The sequence below is a fragment of the Rhopalosiphum maidis genome, chromosome 2 (genome assembly GCF_003676215.2).
Source record: "Rhopalosiphum maidis isolate BTI-1 chromosome 2, ASM367621v3, whole genome shotgun sequence".
NCBI lineage: Eukaryota > Metazoa > Arthropoda > Insecta > Hemiptera > Aphididae > Rhopalosiphum > Rhopalosiphum maidis.
Genome location: NC_040878.1, coordinates 71,038,110 through 71,057,093, shown reverse-complemented (window position 1 = coordinate 71,057,093; position 18,984 = coordinate 71,038,110). Strand labels below are relative to the sequence as shown.

The window sequence follows — 18,984 nt, the reverse complement described above, 5'->3', positions numbered from 1 at the left end:
TTTTCAAATTACAAATTTATTAAGTCCTTTTTGGCATAACCTGCAGCTATATTATTATCTCAACAGCCAAATATTACTTTTTAAATCCTTTCATTTTTCAATGATAATCAACGAGGTTAACTTTCTCATTTATTGATTAACGTCATGGTTCTATCTATATAATTACATTTAAAAAAAAGTAAAAATAAATTGTATAGTTATAAGCTTTCTTCCTATAGCTTATAAATAAAATTGTTGTTGTATAGGTACTATGTTTTATATTCATATTTTTATAATACTTTAATTTTCAAAACAAATTATTTTTTTAACAGTGTTATTAAATACTGTTAGTATAGGTAGATAATAAAATGCACAATAATAATTTGTATTATTAGGTAAATCATATAGCAAGGTACATTGAGTAAAAATTATGTAAATTATAAATTAACACAATACCCCTTTAATCCAATATAAAATTATTTTATCATTATCAATAAAAATAGATGGCAAATTGGAAATACTCTGCTGTACATTAATTGTATAGTTCTCTATTTTAGGTGTATTAAATTTGAATTCGATTAACATTATTGTATACGAAAAAATTATTCTGAGCTGAAACGCTCTGTCAGATCCTATGTAATATGTACCTATCTATATTTTATGATATGTTTTTTGATGTAGCTAAAATAAAATATATATTATATTTGTACCATATTATAATTATATTATTATAACTTTTAATACTATCCACCTTACTATAAAACAGTGTAAATAAGTTCACAGTGTAAATAGAAAGGTAATAACTTAAAATTAATTAAATTCCATTTTATATAATTAATAATTTACCATAGTAACCATGGCTATAAAATAATTATTTATTGATTTACGTTAATATTCCTGTATTACCTTATATTAATAAGTTTATTTTACAATATGTTTATACTACTATGTTAGTTATTTATTCCACAAAAATAAAAATTTGAATAATTACAAATAAAAAAATTAATTAAAAATTATAAAATTTAAAATATCTATAAATAGTACAAAATAAATCAAAATATTTAAAAAATTATTTTTCCTTAGTTTCTTGTTCTTGTTTTATCATTTTTATTATATATTATTTTTTAAATACTGATATTTTTCACTTTTTACCCCTACAAGTACAAACTAGATCTAATTTTCTACAAGAAACCACACTCAAAATGATAAACCAAAGCATTTTGACTACTCCAAGAGGAGGAGACAGTTAAAATTAAACACACAATGTAAATTCAATACATTTTCACTTTCAATTTATTACTCCACTCTAAATTAAATAGAACATTTTTATTTTTAAGAAAAATAAAGCTATCAAATTTTCAATAAAAATTTAACTTTTAATAAGCTATAAGTTATATTTTATTTAAAAATAACTGAAAAGAATGGGGCACTGATACCCAGCTTTTCAAATCAACATTAACAAAAACCAGCAATACCAACCGAAAACAGTCATTTAAAGGATCACTTGACCCTTAAGATTGGTATAGATCTTATAAGATAATAAGATAATTTCAACATTAAAATAATTTCTAAGCGAAACATGAAGTTCTGATCGAAATCATAAACAAGAAATAATAGATGTAATTGCCTTACAAGAAACCGATAAGAATACTAATTATTAGCAATTTTTCATAAACCCATCACTCAAATAATATTTGTGATTGATTTATGTATATATTATATTATAATGTGTATTTATTTACAATTTATTTTATACATAAATTTAAATAAACTTGAATATAGAAGGAGTTTTTTTTTATCAAAATAAAAATAAAATAAATAACCTATATATAGTGCACTTCATTACTTGATATTTGAATTGTGTTAAGAATACAAATAATGTTATTGATAAACTAAATTATCTGTATAATACATTAAATATATAAAACGTATAAACTTATAACCTTTAAGTTATTATAAAAATTGTACACACTCTATAATAGGGCGATTACGGTAGGCAATTCTTAATGCTTCAATGTAACTATAATACCTATTTTACAAATGGATAAAAAAATAATTTTTCATTCCACTCACATGATATAACAGAATGTAGGATTTATTATTATTATTGTGAATAATGTATATAAAAATAATTAATAAATAAATTGTAATGATATTTGTTGAATATTTTTTTCTTGTACAATATTATATTCAAGTCTCGGTTGAGAATTCATAGAATACAAATTAATATGTTGAAGGTTTCTTTAATCAAAATATAAGATATAGATACTTATTGGGAAATATTAAACTTGAAAGTGTTCGTATTCATTATAAATTAACAATTATATAAGAAAACCAATTGTGCTGTATTCCATCAAAATAATAGCCAATAGTTATTTTATAATAGGTGCATTTTTATTTATATTTCAAAATATATTAAACCTAGAGACTTTTACATATTCCATTTGTTTGATTTATTGTTAAATAACTGAGAAACGATTTTAAAATAATATAAACAATTTGTGTATAATATATAATGAAGTATACACAACTTTGAATGGGTAGGTATTCTAAACATTTATTTTTAAAATGTATAATTTTTTTCTTTTTATATGATATTTATTATTAATTTTTCATTACCATTCAGCACACTATTTCTATTTTTTCTGATTTTATCATGAATGCATATTTATTCTTAAATAAATATTATTTCTTTAGTATTATACATGTTTATATTTTACGTTTTATACGAGTACCAACTTTTTTTTTTGTAATATGGTAAGCTCTGTACTCAATGGCGTATATACATATATTTATTAAATCAAAACGAAATAACTACTACCACTTATTATGTAATGTTAGAATTTCTTTTTATTTATGTATGAATTTGTTTTCTCATAAGCTGTTGGTTTTGAATAAAAAATATCTAATAGTAGCAACAAAATAAAAATTCTGGTATTTTAAAACAAACTACTATGCCGTACCGTCCGTTGCTGTTGCCTCATTCAAGTAAACCACACCTAACTGGAAATTGCTCATTGCCTATAGGTAATACAAAATACTATTTTACTATAGCTAATATTGAATTATTTATACAAAATTTAATAAATTATGAAATAGAATATAATTTTAATGACCTGATTCTGTCAATGGTTGCACGAATAATTTATAACGATGATATATTTATGTGAATTGAATGGTGTCAAAGAAATTACTATTATATTTTACTATTATTAATGTATTGACTAATTGTTTAGATGGTGGATTTTAAAAGGGGAAGAGATTTTTGTTGATACTAGTATACTAAAGACTTATAATTTATTATTACTAAGAATAATTCATTAACTTGGTGCAATAGAAAATTCATAATGATACTTCTATATTCATCATAAACCACGATAAAAAAAGATAAATACTTGTGAATAAATTGTTGACATTTTTATAATTTTAATTCTGTATTGTCTATAGTTTTACAACATTAATTTGTTTTATTATACACTGCATAATATTAATGTATATCTAAATATGATGCATGCTATTTATGCAATAGTTAATAATTACTTAAAAAATTTGTTAAAATTCAAACAACCAACTTAATTTTTTTTAAATATGTAACATACACAAAGTGTATTCGATAATGTGTTATAAATAAACTTTTTCACCAAGTGATTAAATGTAAACAATACTACTGATAAACGTCGTCTGTTTATTACATTTTATTCTTAAATGTTATTGATCCATGTGTTAAATTTAAAATACGATTATTTCATTTCTATCAGTGCATTACAACAATAATAAAATTATTTATTTGATTCATCATTTATTTATATTTTAATTGCTCGAATTTATCATACAGTAAACAATAATTTAAAAACATTTCCCACATTACATCAAGTTTAGAGTATTAGACATATATAACTTGTGTCAATTAAAAAAAAAAAAAACCGTCAATTACATATATTTTGTAAAGGCATATTATAATATTATAACACAGATATTCAATACAAAAAGTTGTATTACATAAAAAAAAGTCTAACCAATAAAAATACAACTAATTGTTCAAAGATATTCTTTATACCTATATATAGTATATTATCTCTATGAACCTCTAATTCTGCCTCTTACCATAGTTTCACAGGGACCTTATAAGAACTCGCCACGGCTTATAGATTGCAACTTACCTTCAGCTGTGTGCAGTCTACCGTGATTTTCTGTTTATACGCACCATGCCAATTGTGAATTGTTCCAGATAAGGGCCCTAATCAAAAAAAAAAAAATAATAATAATAAATCATGTGTCCATTCCTATTTCTTGGCATTGAATTTTGTTTTATAGCAAAATTCGATAACAACGTGAACTTGGAAACTTAAGGTAAACATTCATCATAATAATAAAATATACAATATTATAATAGTTAAATAACGCTATAAATTATATAAACAAGCATTTCTTATACATATCAACATATCTAGCATAATGCTTATGTTATGTTTTTCTTTAAATCGTTAAAAATATTCGATACATGTTCATTTTAAAAACAAATAAATCTGGAAATTTTGTAATGTGTTATTAAATTTAGCGACATTAATTTATCTGTCGTAGTTTCACGTTATTTAATTTTAAAATAAATCAAAAATCCTTATAATACCTACTGATAAACTAGATATTTTATATTTCTTTATTGTATAATATGTATTATCTAGAAAGTAATAGTTGCATTTAATAAAATATAGTTATATATTTTATTTACTTACATCATAAAATTGCTTATAAATGTAAATTATATAAAAATGTATGTGAAATAATTATACATACATCACTTCAAATTTAAGTTTTTATAATATGAATAAGGATTAAAAAAATAATTTATAATAAAATAAAAATTGTTTTTGTGTTCTTTAAATATAAATGATAATATTCTTGAAAACTAATATCATGGAATAACAATTATTTATTTTAATAGCGCAAATGTAAATAATAATTATCACAAAATAAATAAGCATTTGAATAAGCATCATAAATAATCGAAAGTGTATATATTACTTATGTATATATTGATACTGGTGAGTAATAAAGTGAAAGCTATTAGTCAATGATGAACAGGGATCAATAGCAATTATTATTTTTATTTTTAATCAATTTGAGCAAATAGGATTAAGACATATTTGGTTGTCTCTCATATTTTATCTTTTATATTAATTTTGTCCAGTGAAATACGGAAAAAGAAGAAAATATAGTAAATCTCTTAAATATTAGCGATCTAAAAAATAATTTAAAGAGAAAACGCAAATATCCGTCTTGATTTTTGAAGGAACAGAAAAGGAGAAAGCCATTTATACATAGTATCGTTAACACAATAATAGCCTAATACTTAATTTTAAATTCGTGTAGATGTGTAATAAAAATTAAATTATAAATCAGAAATTATGTTGAATTATTTTTAAGTGTAAGTTCAAACATACTACGGTTACAGTAAAAACATTAAACACTAATTTTAGTTATTTTTTTTGAACTTAAATTTGAAATAAATGAAGTGAGTGTAAAAATATAATGATAAAATATTGTTGGTACAGCGAAACTGTGAGTGGATAAACTACTATCCACTCACAATTTCACTATTACGCCAATATATAATAGTAAAAATAAAACATATAAACTTCGCATGCCAGATAAGCAACTTGGGTTGATTTATATTTTGTAAATAAAGAATTCTAAGCTCAACAACAATTTAGTTCTTATGATATTTTTAAAGTTTCTTTGTAGAACTGTTCTTCTATTCATCTATTTTAATATATCTAATTTATGTATATATAGTTGATTAATACAAAGTGGTTCATTTAAGTATCTACATTCATTATTCATTTTTTTTTTTAACTTTTTTGAAAATTTTAGGTAATTATACTTAATTTTTGTTATCGGAAAAAGACATTTTTCTTAAAAGATAACGTATATGTTTAAAATCGTGTTCTAAAAAAAAATAATTTTCACAGTACTACAATACCTATATAAAAACTCTTTCCAACTCAGAAATCGGCATGTAAATTTTCTTGATTTTTAGTTTTTAGAAATGTATTAATTGTATGCGATATGTGTGTATAATATATTTTATTTTTATCTTCATTTAGTGAGGTAGATCTCTGAAACCGGAGGGCGGATTTTGTTGATTGGGATCTTGTTAGATTCACATTGGCTAGGAGAAGTGCAGTGAAGATTTTCAGAACTTTATTTTTTATAATTAATTCATTAAGGACCTTCAAAAAAAATTTAAATACATTTTATTGGGCATTTTTTATGTTTTTCAATTTATAGCTTTGTAGTGAGGTAACGATTGAAGTTAAAGTTCAGAATATCTTCAAAGCACTTCTCCTAGCCAATCTGAATCTAACAAGACCCCAATCAACAAAATCCGCCCTCCGGTTTCGGTAATCTACCACGCTAAATGAAAATCTAGCAAAAAATAACTATTTTTTTAACTGTGAAAAATTAATTATTATTATTAATTTTAATCCCAAATTTTGTATTTAATTGATAATCCCTTTTTAATGAGCTATCAACCAACTTTTTAGCTATAATAGTTTTGGAGAAAAGTTAAAAAATAGAAATTTTGGAACTGTTCACGCCTACGTTTTTGCGAATTCAAATCGCTATACCACTTGGGTGTGATATCGGATCTCTCTCATTAATATTTTATGTTAAATCTAGCTTAATTATCCACATACTCATTACAACTGAGCTAAATTTTTATCATTATTCTACTTAACAAAAATTCAGACTTTTTTTATTTCAATTACCATTGATTAAAAATCAAGTAAGTAAAACATCATAATTGAAATTGAATAATGAATTAGTTTTGAAATTAAAATAAAAATGTTCAACATTTAATTGAACAAAATAATAGATTATAATTTTGCATAATACACCTGTATCACTTTCTTGAATAGGTTGACTTCAATACGATATGTTGTATAAGTAATTTTACACAAATAATTAACTTAATATAATAAAATATTAGAAATTTACGTTTAACACTATATTATAACAGTATAATAAATTATGGATTATAGTACACCGTAGGTACACTGAATCCCATTTATAATCAATTTTTGGATATCTACGACAAACTATTTCTTATTTAAAGTTTACAACTATAATAATATCTTCATTATTTTCAGTAACGTGTTTAGGTGCTACTAGAGGAAGATCGAAGCACCAAAGCAGTAAGACACTTGAAGCAATTTTTTATATAATAAGTATTATAATGCGATTATTATTTAATCATTTTAATAATACTAGCTTATTTTCTAATCATTATGATTGGTTGTTAAATCTTATGAATAAATTGTCTATTCCTAGTAGAAATCTATGAATGATATAGGTGAATACACTGACATGATAATATGCGTCTTAGTGTCTTACCATTCACCACATTTGATTCGTACAATACTAAATAAACAAGCAACGCGTTTCGTTGAACCAGAAATGACAAGGTTCACAAACAAAATATGTACAATACTCGTTTTGCTGGAATTACGTCGATCTGTACATGATTTAATAACTAATGCACACGTAATAGACGACAAGAAAAAGATTTTATCAAGAAACAAGAGTAAAATGGAAGTACACATATGAATACAAAAGTCAGTGACGGACACGTTCTCTAAAAATTGAATGATCGACAATTGCATGATAGAAAATAATATCACATATTATCGAATAACCTACCATTTCCAATTTGAACCGTAATTGGTGTAATTGTCAAAGTCAAATTTATACTGCAGCATATAACACAGGTTATATTTAGTGATTTAACTAGTTTTAATTAGGAAAAAGAGAACAAAACAATTTATACACCAAAATTGAAACCATAACCTAATGTTCGTTTTTACACAACTACACAAGTCTTAACCTAATTTTATGGCTTATAGAAACAATCGTAGCAACCCCCATATCGTTAAATAATATTAAGTATATAGAGATCCTAAGTTCGTTAAAAAGATGCTGTATAACTTGTTTGAAAAAAATAATGTGATGATAATTATTTTATATAATCAAAAAATAATATTACTGGGACATTTTTGTAACTTATATACAATGTGTTAACGTTAAGTATACGTCAACATATTATACAACAATAGACACGTGAAATAAATGTATTTTATACTATAATTGTAAGAATACAATAGTCACAATATTTTTATTTTAAAAACGTATATTAAATGTATTCATTATTTATTTTAGAAAATTTAAAGATTTCTACTTTTGGCATATCTGGGGGGTTTACCCTCCACCACCCACTCAACAATTTCAGAAGAAGTGCAGGTGCACTCTTCCCACAATTATGCCCTTGTTTATATTATTGGATACTAACTTCGATATTTTACGTCGATGAATTAGATTGGAAAATAATACCACTGTCCATTTTCACCACGTCATCGTCAGCCACGCCGTCCAATTCTCAACGGTTCTCGATCAAATCGTTTTCACGTCGCCGTTCAAAACTAATATAATATTCAATATTGCACGTTAAATACATACATTTTTAAGCCTCTCAATTTCCGGTCCGACAATACGTATTAATAAACCCGAAGATTATAAGCAAAGTGTGGCGCGTCAAGGTAAGACACACAAATACGGAACAATCATCTGTATTATGTTATTCACAGGTTTCTCGTACGCCTCTAAGATAATTATTTAAGATTTATAACAGTTGAATATAATTTAGTGTTGTTTATTATACAATGTATATATAATATAGATAGATTTGTAAAATCTAAATAAAACCTTGATGTACAATATATTATCATAAGATCATCAAGTCCTTAGATAAAATACAAATTTGGTATCTAGAGTCTGGAGTTAAGTAATAGGTGATTAAAAATCAAAAATCTGAATTTTAATGAATGCATAATTTTAACTTATAAAAACAGGTAATTCGTGTTTAAAAACCACTCTGAAAAAAATGAAATACAGGGATTTAACCTAGAGATGTGTTTAGGCAGGTGAACACCGCCCCTAGTATAATTTTTTTATATGGGCATTTTAACAGATATTGTTATTTTATTGGAAAATTTTTTTTTTATTACCTGGTATTATGTAGTATTAATAATATGTATTTATTTTTTATACTTAATTATATAACATAATATGTATACAATACAATTATTTGCTATTGTCAAAAATTGATATTTATAAAAATAATGAGGGACAGCAAAGAAAAATCAGCACTGGGCCATCAAAATACTAAATACGACTTTGACTATCTTACACCGCGGTAATTGAAGGGAAAAATAAATATCGAAAACCAGTTTTAACATTCTATACCTAATTTGAGTTTAAATAATATCCCTAATAGATTAATTTTCATTCTGAAGGATAATTTATTTGGAGAGCTTATAAATAAAGATTTTATTTAATATTATAATAGTACAACATAATTGTACAATTATTATGTCTTTCATCCTCTAATAAATTTAACTCCAATTTGTTAAATATTGATATATTAAATGCTTTAGAAAGTTCAAATTTTTGATTGGTTAAACTTAAAATAGACTTGGATATCACCCATTCATGTTGCATTTTCTAACTTTCGAGGTTAACTAATAAATGTGTATTTATACGTGGGTACATAAGCAATCAAACTCTAATTTTAAAAATTCTATCGCTAGAAGAAAGTGATGAAATATTAAAGATATTTTATTATTAAAGATAAATACTAATTGATACATTTAATTTTAAGATATCCTTATTATTTATACTATTACTTGTATTTTATAGAAGTAATTATTGAAAGTTTCAAAAATAAAAATTATTTTTGCAATATTTTATTTAATGTACCAATATTACATTCAACTTCAAAAATGCCTTGTTTTTATTATTACAATTTCAAATTTTAAATATCTAAAGCTTAAAACATAAATGTAGTTAAACCACGTGTATTATGTTATTATATTTTTTAAAGCCTAAAAGAAGCAAAGTAAATTATTATCAAATTATTTTTATAAGTATTTTATTTTTAATCTTAAATAACATATTATACAGTGAAAATGGGAAATATATTCATTAATTGAATTACATGACAATAATACAATTAATTATACATTTTATTTCATTAATAAGTAATTAACAAATTTCAATAATTTTTTTAGATATTGATGTAGCATTTGTTGTCAAATTAATAGTAATTTATTGACAAAAAAAAACTATTTTTTTTATTCTAATTAGGTATATGATTATTTTTATTTATCTTTAAATTATAAGATGTACAAATATCCAGTAATCTAGTCCTGTAACTTGTAATATTAGAGTTTAAATATTATTCTAGCTGATAAGTAATAATACATTTAATTATGTTTCAACTATATATTAATAATTTTAAAACATTCTTAAAGAATAAAATACTTATAAAGTTATAAATGTATTACGTGTATGTACTTACAGTGTTATTAAATATTAATAACGCAGATTTTATATATTTAAATAAATACATAATCTTAGATTATTATATAGATCTTAAATAATTTTCATCACATATAATGTAATATGTCATATACAATTATAAATATTAATTATTAAAACTTCGTTTATGTGACTCAAACATAAATATAGGTAATTTGTGTTGAAGTGCCTAGGTTCAGTCATTTGTTTTTAAATCTAAATGAACTACGAACTTATCAGTGCTAATTAATATCGGCATGACAATATATAGCGATTAAAAATTATTTTCTAATGTAGCATTTGAGTAAATTGTGAATACAATAATATATTTTATACATCGAGTGTTGGTACATTAACTTTACACCGATTTTGATACTTTAACGTGTTTAATGTCTTATAGTTTATACGGACATCAAATCATTACAATGACATAAGATTATAAGAATAATAATATTGTAATAAATAAAATTATGTTTGGCGGACAGTGGCCAAACTACCAGAGTTTTAAATTTAAAATATGTGGCGGCTCGTGTTTTATCGTGCACGGGCGCACGGTCCGATCACGATGAACGTGATGGTAACGCAGGCGGTATTTTAACGTCACTCTAGCTGGCTGCATTGGTTTGTTATTGTTATTCAAAACGCTACAACTACTACAGTATAGAACAGCAGCTACTACCGCCGCCGCCGCCGCCGCCGCCACCACAATAACGGGGTCCCCGTAACAACGTCGCGCCACCCGCGTTACTGCGTTAGTGCAGCGGAGCCCGATAACAGAACGTCAGTAGTGTGCGAGACACGCGCCGCGGTCCATCGTTTTGCTCGAGCTTTAGGCGAAGATTTTTTGATCTCGTTATTTAGTCGCGTAGTCACAGCGGACGTGTGAATTTGTCACAACACCGATTGCGTTAGACGCGAAAAATCGTTATAGCTCATCGACATTAGTCCCGGGCAGCCGCCTACACAGCAGCCGCGGAATGCCCGACGGTCGTCTTTTATTCACGGAAAGTCGTCGGTTAGCGGTGAAAACGTATACAGAGCTTCAGAAAGCTAGTTCGATCGATCGGTTTCACGGCAACGTTAATATTACCGTCGCATCCGCGACGATGTAGTATAGTTCCCGGTCATCCGTCAGATTTTCGGTTTACAACCACATTACCATTATTAGAGTCTTACCCCGTTTTCGAGCAAATAAAAGTAATTTCGGTCAGTCAAAAAATATCGATTTTCGTTTGACCGCTTTTAAAAAAAGAAAAAAATAAGACCGCGCGTAAATTCGACGTCGAAAATATCATTACCAACGTACTGTCGTATTAAATTGTAGCTAATCGAATACGAATCGGCGTCCACAACGGCGGACACCAGCAGCACCTATCTCACCATGAACGCGATGCTGGCCGCGTGGACGTTACTCGGCGTGGCCGCGTCGTCGGACCCGTGGTCGGCCGCCGCGTCCACCGTCGACGAGACAGCCGACTCTTACACGACCGCATACCTGAACGTGACCAGCTACGACGTGGCCACGGGCGTCGCGGTCCAGACGGAAAAATCGGAGATCGGCAAGTTCGGCGAGTATCACGTGGGGGCCGCCTCCGGGATGTTGCTGCACGTGATCGGCACGGACGGCGACCGCAATGGGTGCGCGCCCCCGGTGCATGGCGTCCAAGAGCCGCCTGACTCCGGGCCTTGGATAGCGCTGGTGCGCAGGGGCAAGTGCAGTTTTCAGACAAAAGTGGACAACGCGCGCCGGGCCGGCGCCTCGGCTGTGATCGTCTATAACGACCGCGAAGCCACCGACCTCGACAAAATGAAGCTTTTGCCCTCTGATCCGAGTGAGTACCTTATAAATAGTACGCGAGACCTACACTCGCGCTTACGATTTGTAGATAATTGGTTTACGACCAAATTATGATTTAATAATTTATATTTCGTCTCATCCCCGACGTTGGCATCTCAACATTAGATCGCAGTTTTTATATTTTTTAAATCGTTTAAGTTACGCGTCGCATACTTGTTTTACGGGGAGTTTTTAAGTTTTCCCGGGAGACCGTATAATGTAATCTTTTTAATTGGTATTTTTGAGGATATTCGCTACAAACAAAACAATTAGTTTAACATGGCAAGATCTTGCTCGTTTGCCTTTACAAAATAATATTTTATTCTTGTGCTTTTACACATGTTTGAAAAATTACAGCTCCAAAATAATTACATACACTGCACTTAATCAGCGAAGAAAAATAGCAAATTTTAAATACCTAAATTTACGGTTGATAAAAGTACTGACAATTTTACAATGTTGTACCATCAATTTACAGACTAATTTTTCAAACTGCTTCAAGCAAGATCGATAGGACAAAATTTAATAAATACGGTGCCTCTATAATTTATTACGTCTTCTTGTGTTACTCATGCAGAATAGATACCGTATACCACATGTTAAAAAATAAATACCCACGCAAGAAATAGTTCATAAAACAGGAACCCCGTGCACTGTCCTCTTTACAAACACACAAATTAACGAATCTTTTACAACGGTGAGGAGTATAGGTACAGCCGTCAATCGTGTTTGCCCGCGTATGAGCTTCGCACTCGAAAATCGTTGTTGAGCATGTCCGTTTTTAATAATAATAATATTTAATACCATTCAGGTGCGTCGCACTCACTCGAAAACACTTATGCGTAACCTGTATAATCTATAAATATTATGTACTTATTGTAGTATACACAATAATTTATTATTCATTATTTACTTGTACATATTATATATAGTGTTTTGTAGACTAAACTACACGTAACCAGATTATTATTATTATTATTATCGACGATCGGCGGACTACAACAATATTGCTACAATATAATATTAATGCTATATTATTATCGTGTTCACAGTTAACCCTATCGACTATCGTCATTTATTCGTCATGTGTTATTTTTTTTTACTCTTTCAAGCAATAATAAGCCAATAACAATATTATCATCAGTGTTTAAATTAATCACTTTTTCTAAAAGTATTGTAATAATTATATAATTATTATTAATATAATATTTACAACGTAATATTTTTATGATTTGATATCCTATAAAAATACCGTTAATCTATTTCTCAATAAATATATTTTTATAATGTATATTTACTTGTTAAAATGTATTATTCTATGTTATGTTTTTAAGCCTAATTGTTGTAAGAATATAAATGGATTTCGTTGTTCTTATCAAAATATAACAAACGATTTGTTAAAAATAGTATCAAATTAGAATAAAAGTATACGAAAACAAAACTAATGATGATCAATAAAATATAATATTATTGAGACTTGTATACTATACTTACTAGTTACTACTAAGTATTATATAGGTACTTTCGTTTTCATTTCATTAACTGAATATTATAATTAATGTCGGGCCTTTTAATTATTAAAAATAATTTAAATTAGTCATTGAAATCTAAAAATGTTTAATGTTTATGTGTTTGGAATATATTTGTTTTGTCCATACTAAAGTAAATAACTTTATATAATATGTATACGAATTACTATCATAAAAATATTTAACATATTTTATTAAAAAAATGCCCATGTAAGGAATATTTCTATTAATTATTTAATAAAGCATTTTTATGGATAATTCTTAGTATACTAAAAACATATAATAGCTAATTCATGTTTGTTTAATTATTTTTATTATTATTAATGGGTGATTTATTCCCTTGATCAGTGCCAGCGCTAGGTATTGTAGGGCTCTGGACAAGATATTAGCCATTAGGTACGCCAGAGTACTCCATTCTAATATTATACATGTGTGCTGTGTAGTATAGAATAATAAATTTATAGACTTATAATTTATTAATTTAAATTGTAATTATGTAAAATGTCAATGTGTCTCACGGTATTAAGATGATAATTAAAAATCGCGGGGCCCTTTAACAAGAGCGGGGCCCTGGACATTTGTCCCATTTATCCTTCCCTAGCGCCAGCACTGCCCTTGATTTTTAATTCAAATACTTATCTATAATTTGTAGTACCACCAATGACCACTTTATTTAATTAATGATTGCTTAAATAAATGAAAGTATACGCATTTTTAACATACCTTCATAAGTAAGTAACAATGATAAAAAACTTTGATAAACTTGTAAATGAAAAATGTTATTGCTTTACTCAAAATAATTATATCCACTAATCTATTGTTCTATGAACTATGTAGATACAAGTTTATTTTGTACTTTAGGGAGATCGTTTTCGGGTATTTCCTATAGAAAAAAAATCACGAAAACGATAAAAACTGTACGTTACGAGACCGATAATATCAAAATTATAATATACTTTAACATTTTCAAAAATTATTATTTTACATATATAAGAGTATAAGTTGGGTCTTTCCACATTAGAGTGATGATGGTAAAATTCTATTGTCTTGGCGGTGCCGCTACACGTGGTAACGGTAAATTGTGTTCAGGTATACTTTAATATTAAATTATTAGATGCGTTTCTTTTTAGCATCTAACGCGGACGAATACAAATTAGGTACATCAAATAATTTGGTGCGAATACTTTATTTTGTACAATTCGTTCTTGTTCGAGCCAGTGGTGGTAAGATCAAATAAAATGATGTCTATTCGATGTGAACGACATTCGGATATTATACTCAGCCCGTCATCGTCACAATGATTTGCTTGCACTAGTGAAGGCTAGTGAACGCTGTAGGACGAATAAGTCTGTACCGTTCAATATATATCGAATACTCGTGTACAACATCGTTTAGAGTGTTTAGACTATTCTTTAGTATGCATTCACCAGTGTGTTCGATAGTTATGACGGGCTGAATGCAAAATAAATAAATTTATTAATACAGTGAAAACTCTCAAGTCTAAATACTAGACACTATAGGTTGTCGAGATTATTCCCGCTATTTGAAGGTTCTAATATTTTGCGAAGGTGGGAAGGTAAATGGAGAAATGTCAAATGAACAATATCAAAATACATATATATAACAAAAATACGTATATGTACATTTATACTATTTACATATAGTATATACTTGTATGAGTTATTATTTAAAATAAAATCAGTTATTGAATGAGACGACTATTTCCTACAAAGGGATATGATAAACTATAATAATATGAAAAATGCACATTTTAATAAAATATATTATACTTATAATTATAGTAAAAATTATTAAAATCTAGCCATTAAAGTGTCCGTTATTTAAAGGTTTCCTACAGACAAGTAGTGAAAATATTACCATTCCTGAAAAAACGGCCTTTCTTTCGTGTTACGCTTATGTGATCGGTACGTTTTGATGTACCAAATTTAAAATTCGTTTGAATTCGTTGCTTAATATAAACATACTTTAATACTACTACTGCTAATGTCACAAATAGTATGTAAGCTATTAATTTTTTTAAATGGGTAGAAATTAATAGTTAGAAATTTATTTAGTTTGTATTATGACTAATACTAGCTATACTTATTTTATGAAACACTATTTGAGCACCCTGTCCTCTTTTCATGAAATTGAGTTCCGCTTCTACGGAGTGTCAAGGCGATACCGTACCCGGGTCTACGTGTATTAAAGAGCCGCCTCTGCCTTTTAAATTCTATACTTTCTTAGCTCACTTTGAAGTACCTTTAGGCTTTAACCTATTGTAAATTTATTGTGTCATTATTATATTATTATAGCTGAGATTTTCTAAGGCACAGAATTATTCAAATGATAAAATTGAATTATCATGATCATACATATTTAACCACAAACCATGATTATTTTCAGCATAATAATTACTGTTACTATTTATCTATTGATCTATTAAATATAAAGTCCTTGTTATTATCAAATTGAAAATTATTATCATAATGGACATAATGTTACTACTGAAAAAATCAAAATAGAAATATAACAGATTTTATTTTTGATAATTACTATGAATTACCATTTTGTGTCATGGTGTACTTTACCAGCTTTACCTTTATAAGCATTTATTTGAATTTGATAATTTTACTACAATTTTTATCCATAGTAAACAATGTAAATGTTTTTTTAATGGATGAGTGATGTTATATTATTTGTAAAATTAGGTAAGGTTTATTGGTAAGGAATAGGTTAATATTTATTTATATTATATAGTCATACCCATGGATATCTCTTATCAACCAGTACTCAGACGTATATAAATATTATTATTTATTATAAATTACATAATATTACAATATACAAGAATATAAGGGGAGTATTTTGTTATAGTTCAGTTTTTAAAATATTTTGATGATATTTACTAACTACCTAGGTACTAACTACCATCTGATAAATGATTATAGAAAATTGTAAAAATATAATATTTACTATTATCATACGGTATATTATACATCCGGGTGATTTACCTGGATTCATCCATCGTAAATTTAGTGAATTTACTCTAACAAAATAGGGGAAGTGATTATACGCAATATATCCCAATCTTCATTCCCCAATATACCTAACACTACGTCTGTACGTAAATAATAATTTAACATAAATAAATAACTTAATAGGATGGTGGTTATTAATTTATAACTTTACATAAGCTATCATAATATCATAATATCTTGTGTTTTAATCATTTCACTTTTACATTATACATAATATATATATTGGTATTATTATAGTTTACAGTACAATAAACCTACAATATATGTTATACGTAGTACTCATTAAGTATTGAAAATCCATTTATATTGACTTTACAGATAATATGATTGTGTTTCTTTGTAATTTATTTTTTAATATTATTATTTATATTGATAAACTATGTTATACTAAACAAAGTTACCTAAAGTATATATGTGTGTGTCTGTGTGCGTGTATATATATAACTATGAGAACTGTACATAATATATATTATCTATTTAGTGAAATAATAATTGTGAAGTGCTTTGCAATCTTTATATCTCTACTCTACTTCTTATGTATACGTATTGAATATTAGTACATAATCTAATCAATTAAATATTTTTATTTATATAATATACACTATACAGTGTGATCACGATTTTCGGTAATATTAAATACTTCAATCATATGTATATAATGCGGTTAAATAAATACAAATATATCACATAAAAAAATGTAATATTTAAATATTTAACATTATTATTCATAATTCGATGTCCAAAAATGAATCATAAGAAATTGTGTATTTTAGTACTTTATAGACCACTCTCTTGAAAAAAAACTTTCAATACAAGGGCATAGGTCTGACATATTTAGTGTTACCTGAGATCATAATCAATCTGTATACATAAACTAACATCTAACTCATTAGGTAAAAATTACAAATTTGAATTTACGGCTCTTTTAATCATTAATGATTATATTTTTATTGGTTAATACAAGAATACATCAGGTATTTAAGAGAGTATTTTCATGTTATTAATTAACGATTAAATAAATAGTTCAATAAAAATATTTAATTTATTTGAATGAACTAGATTTATCATTCATATAATATTGTTTTCTTAAAAACAATTTTACTCTAAGCCTCCGACTAATCAAAAGTTTTGAAAATTACAATGTGAGTTATTAGTGTTAGTTTATAACGTAAACATGACAGAATTAAAATTACATAACACAATGAGGGATTCTAGTTTTAATACGGATACGATTATTGGATTTCGTATGTGCCAAAAGATCAGCTGTCTTGAAAACAATTTTTTATCTCCATACGAAAATTAACGATAAACCTATGTTTAAAATATTTGAAGTGTCATATAACTATTTAATTCATCTTTATGTATGTTTTTAATGAAACACATCAGGTTTAGTTTTTGTTAAGTTTCTTCTTTATATTAATATACAATATAAAAATATTCATTAGGTAATATTTATTATTAAGATAAATGTGTCTATTTTATTAATATAATATTGATATATTATGTATTAAATTATTTCGTTTAGTAAAAAATTATAAGAAATCATCCACGATGATAAATATTTGTTTTGAAATAAATAAAAAAAAAATATTTTCATAAACAATGCAAAATATGTAAATTCTTATAATCCTAAACTTTTAAACTCTGATAAATATAATTGTATATATTATTATATATAATAATAATAAACTGTAATAGATTAAAAATTATAGTGCGATTTTCAAAATAGGTAGATATTTCATGGCACTAACATAAATTAGTTTATTTTACACAATTATCGACCACTTTCGTGCTTATAATACTAATCGGATATCAAACACACAATGTTTTACGAAACTTTTGGCTGCTCCCCATTGCCAAGGTTTTGTCTGTAGTGCCAAGCAATCTATTTTCGTAGTTTATTATTTTGTACCAAACGAAATAAAGCGGACAGAAAAATAATTTAAATTGTGTTAACAAAATAAAAACCGAAAAACGAGGTCGGCCGCTAAAATTTTACACATCTCTGCAGGAAGTCTAAGGTCGTAACCTTAAAATAATAATAATCGAGAAAAATGTTTATCTTTTTATTTTCTATCCATTTTTTATCCATTCTCTACAAATATTAACAAACCTTCGTAAGTATGATGTTCTTTTATTAATTTAATTATATTATTAATGCTTTATCAATGTTCTCCTAATGTGA

At 26.6% G+C, this 18,984-nt stretch overlaps 1 protein-coding gene across 4 annotated transcripts in view; it reads left to right on the top strand.

The window, feature by feature from the left end:
• The first annotated feature begins 11,189 nt into the window (after positions 1-11,189).
• The window catches only part of LOC113554849 (protein goliath), a 53,903-nt gene continuing 46,108 nt past the window's right edge, over positions 11,190-18,984 (top strand). For all 4 annotated transcript variants that reach the window (XR_003405312.1, XR_003405311.1, XM_026958911.1 and 1 more), the window contains exon 1: positions 11,190-12,224. Coding sequence is in view for 2 of the 4 variants with exons in the window: in XM_026958911.1 (XP_026814712.1) it covers positions 11,774-12,224 (451 nt within the window). In the remaining 2 variants the exon portion in view is untranslated. The remainder of the gene's footprint in view (positions 12,225-18,984) is intronic.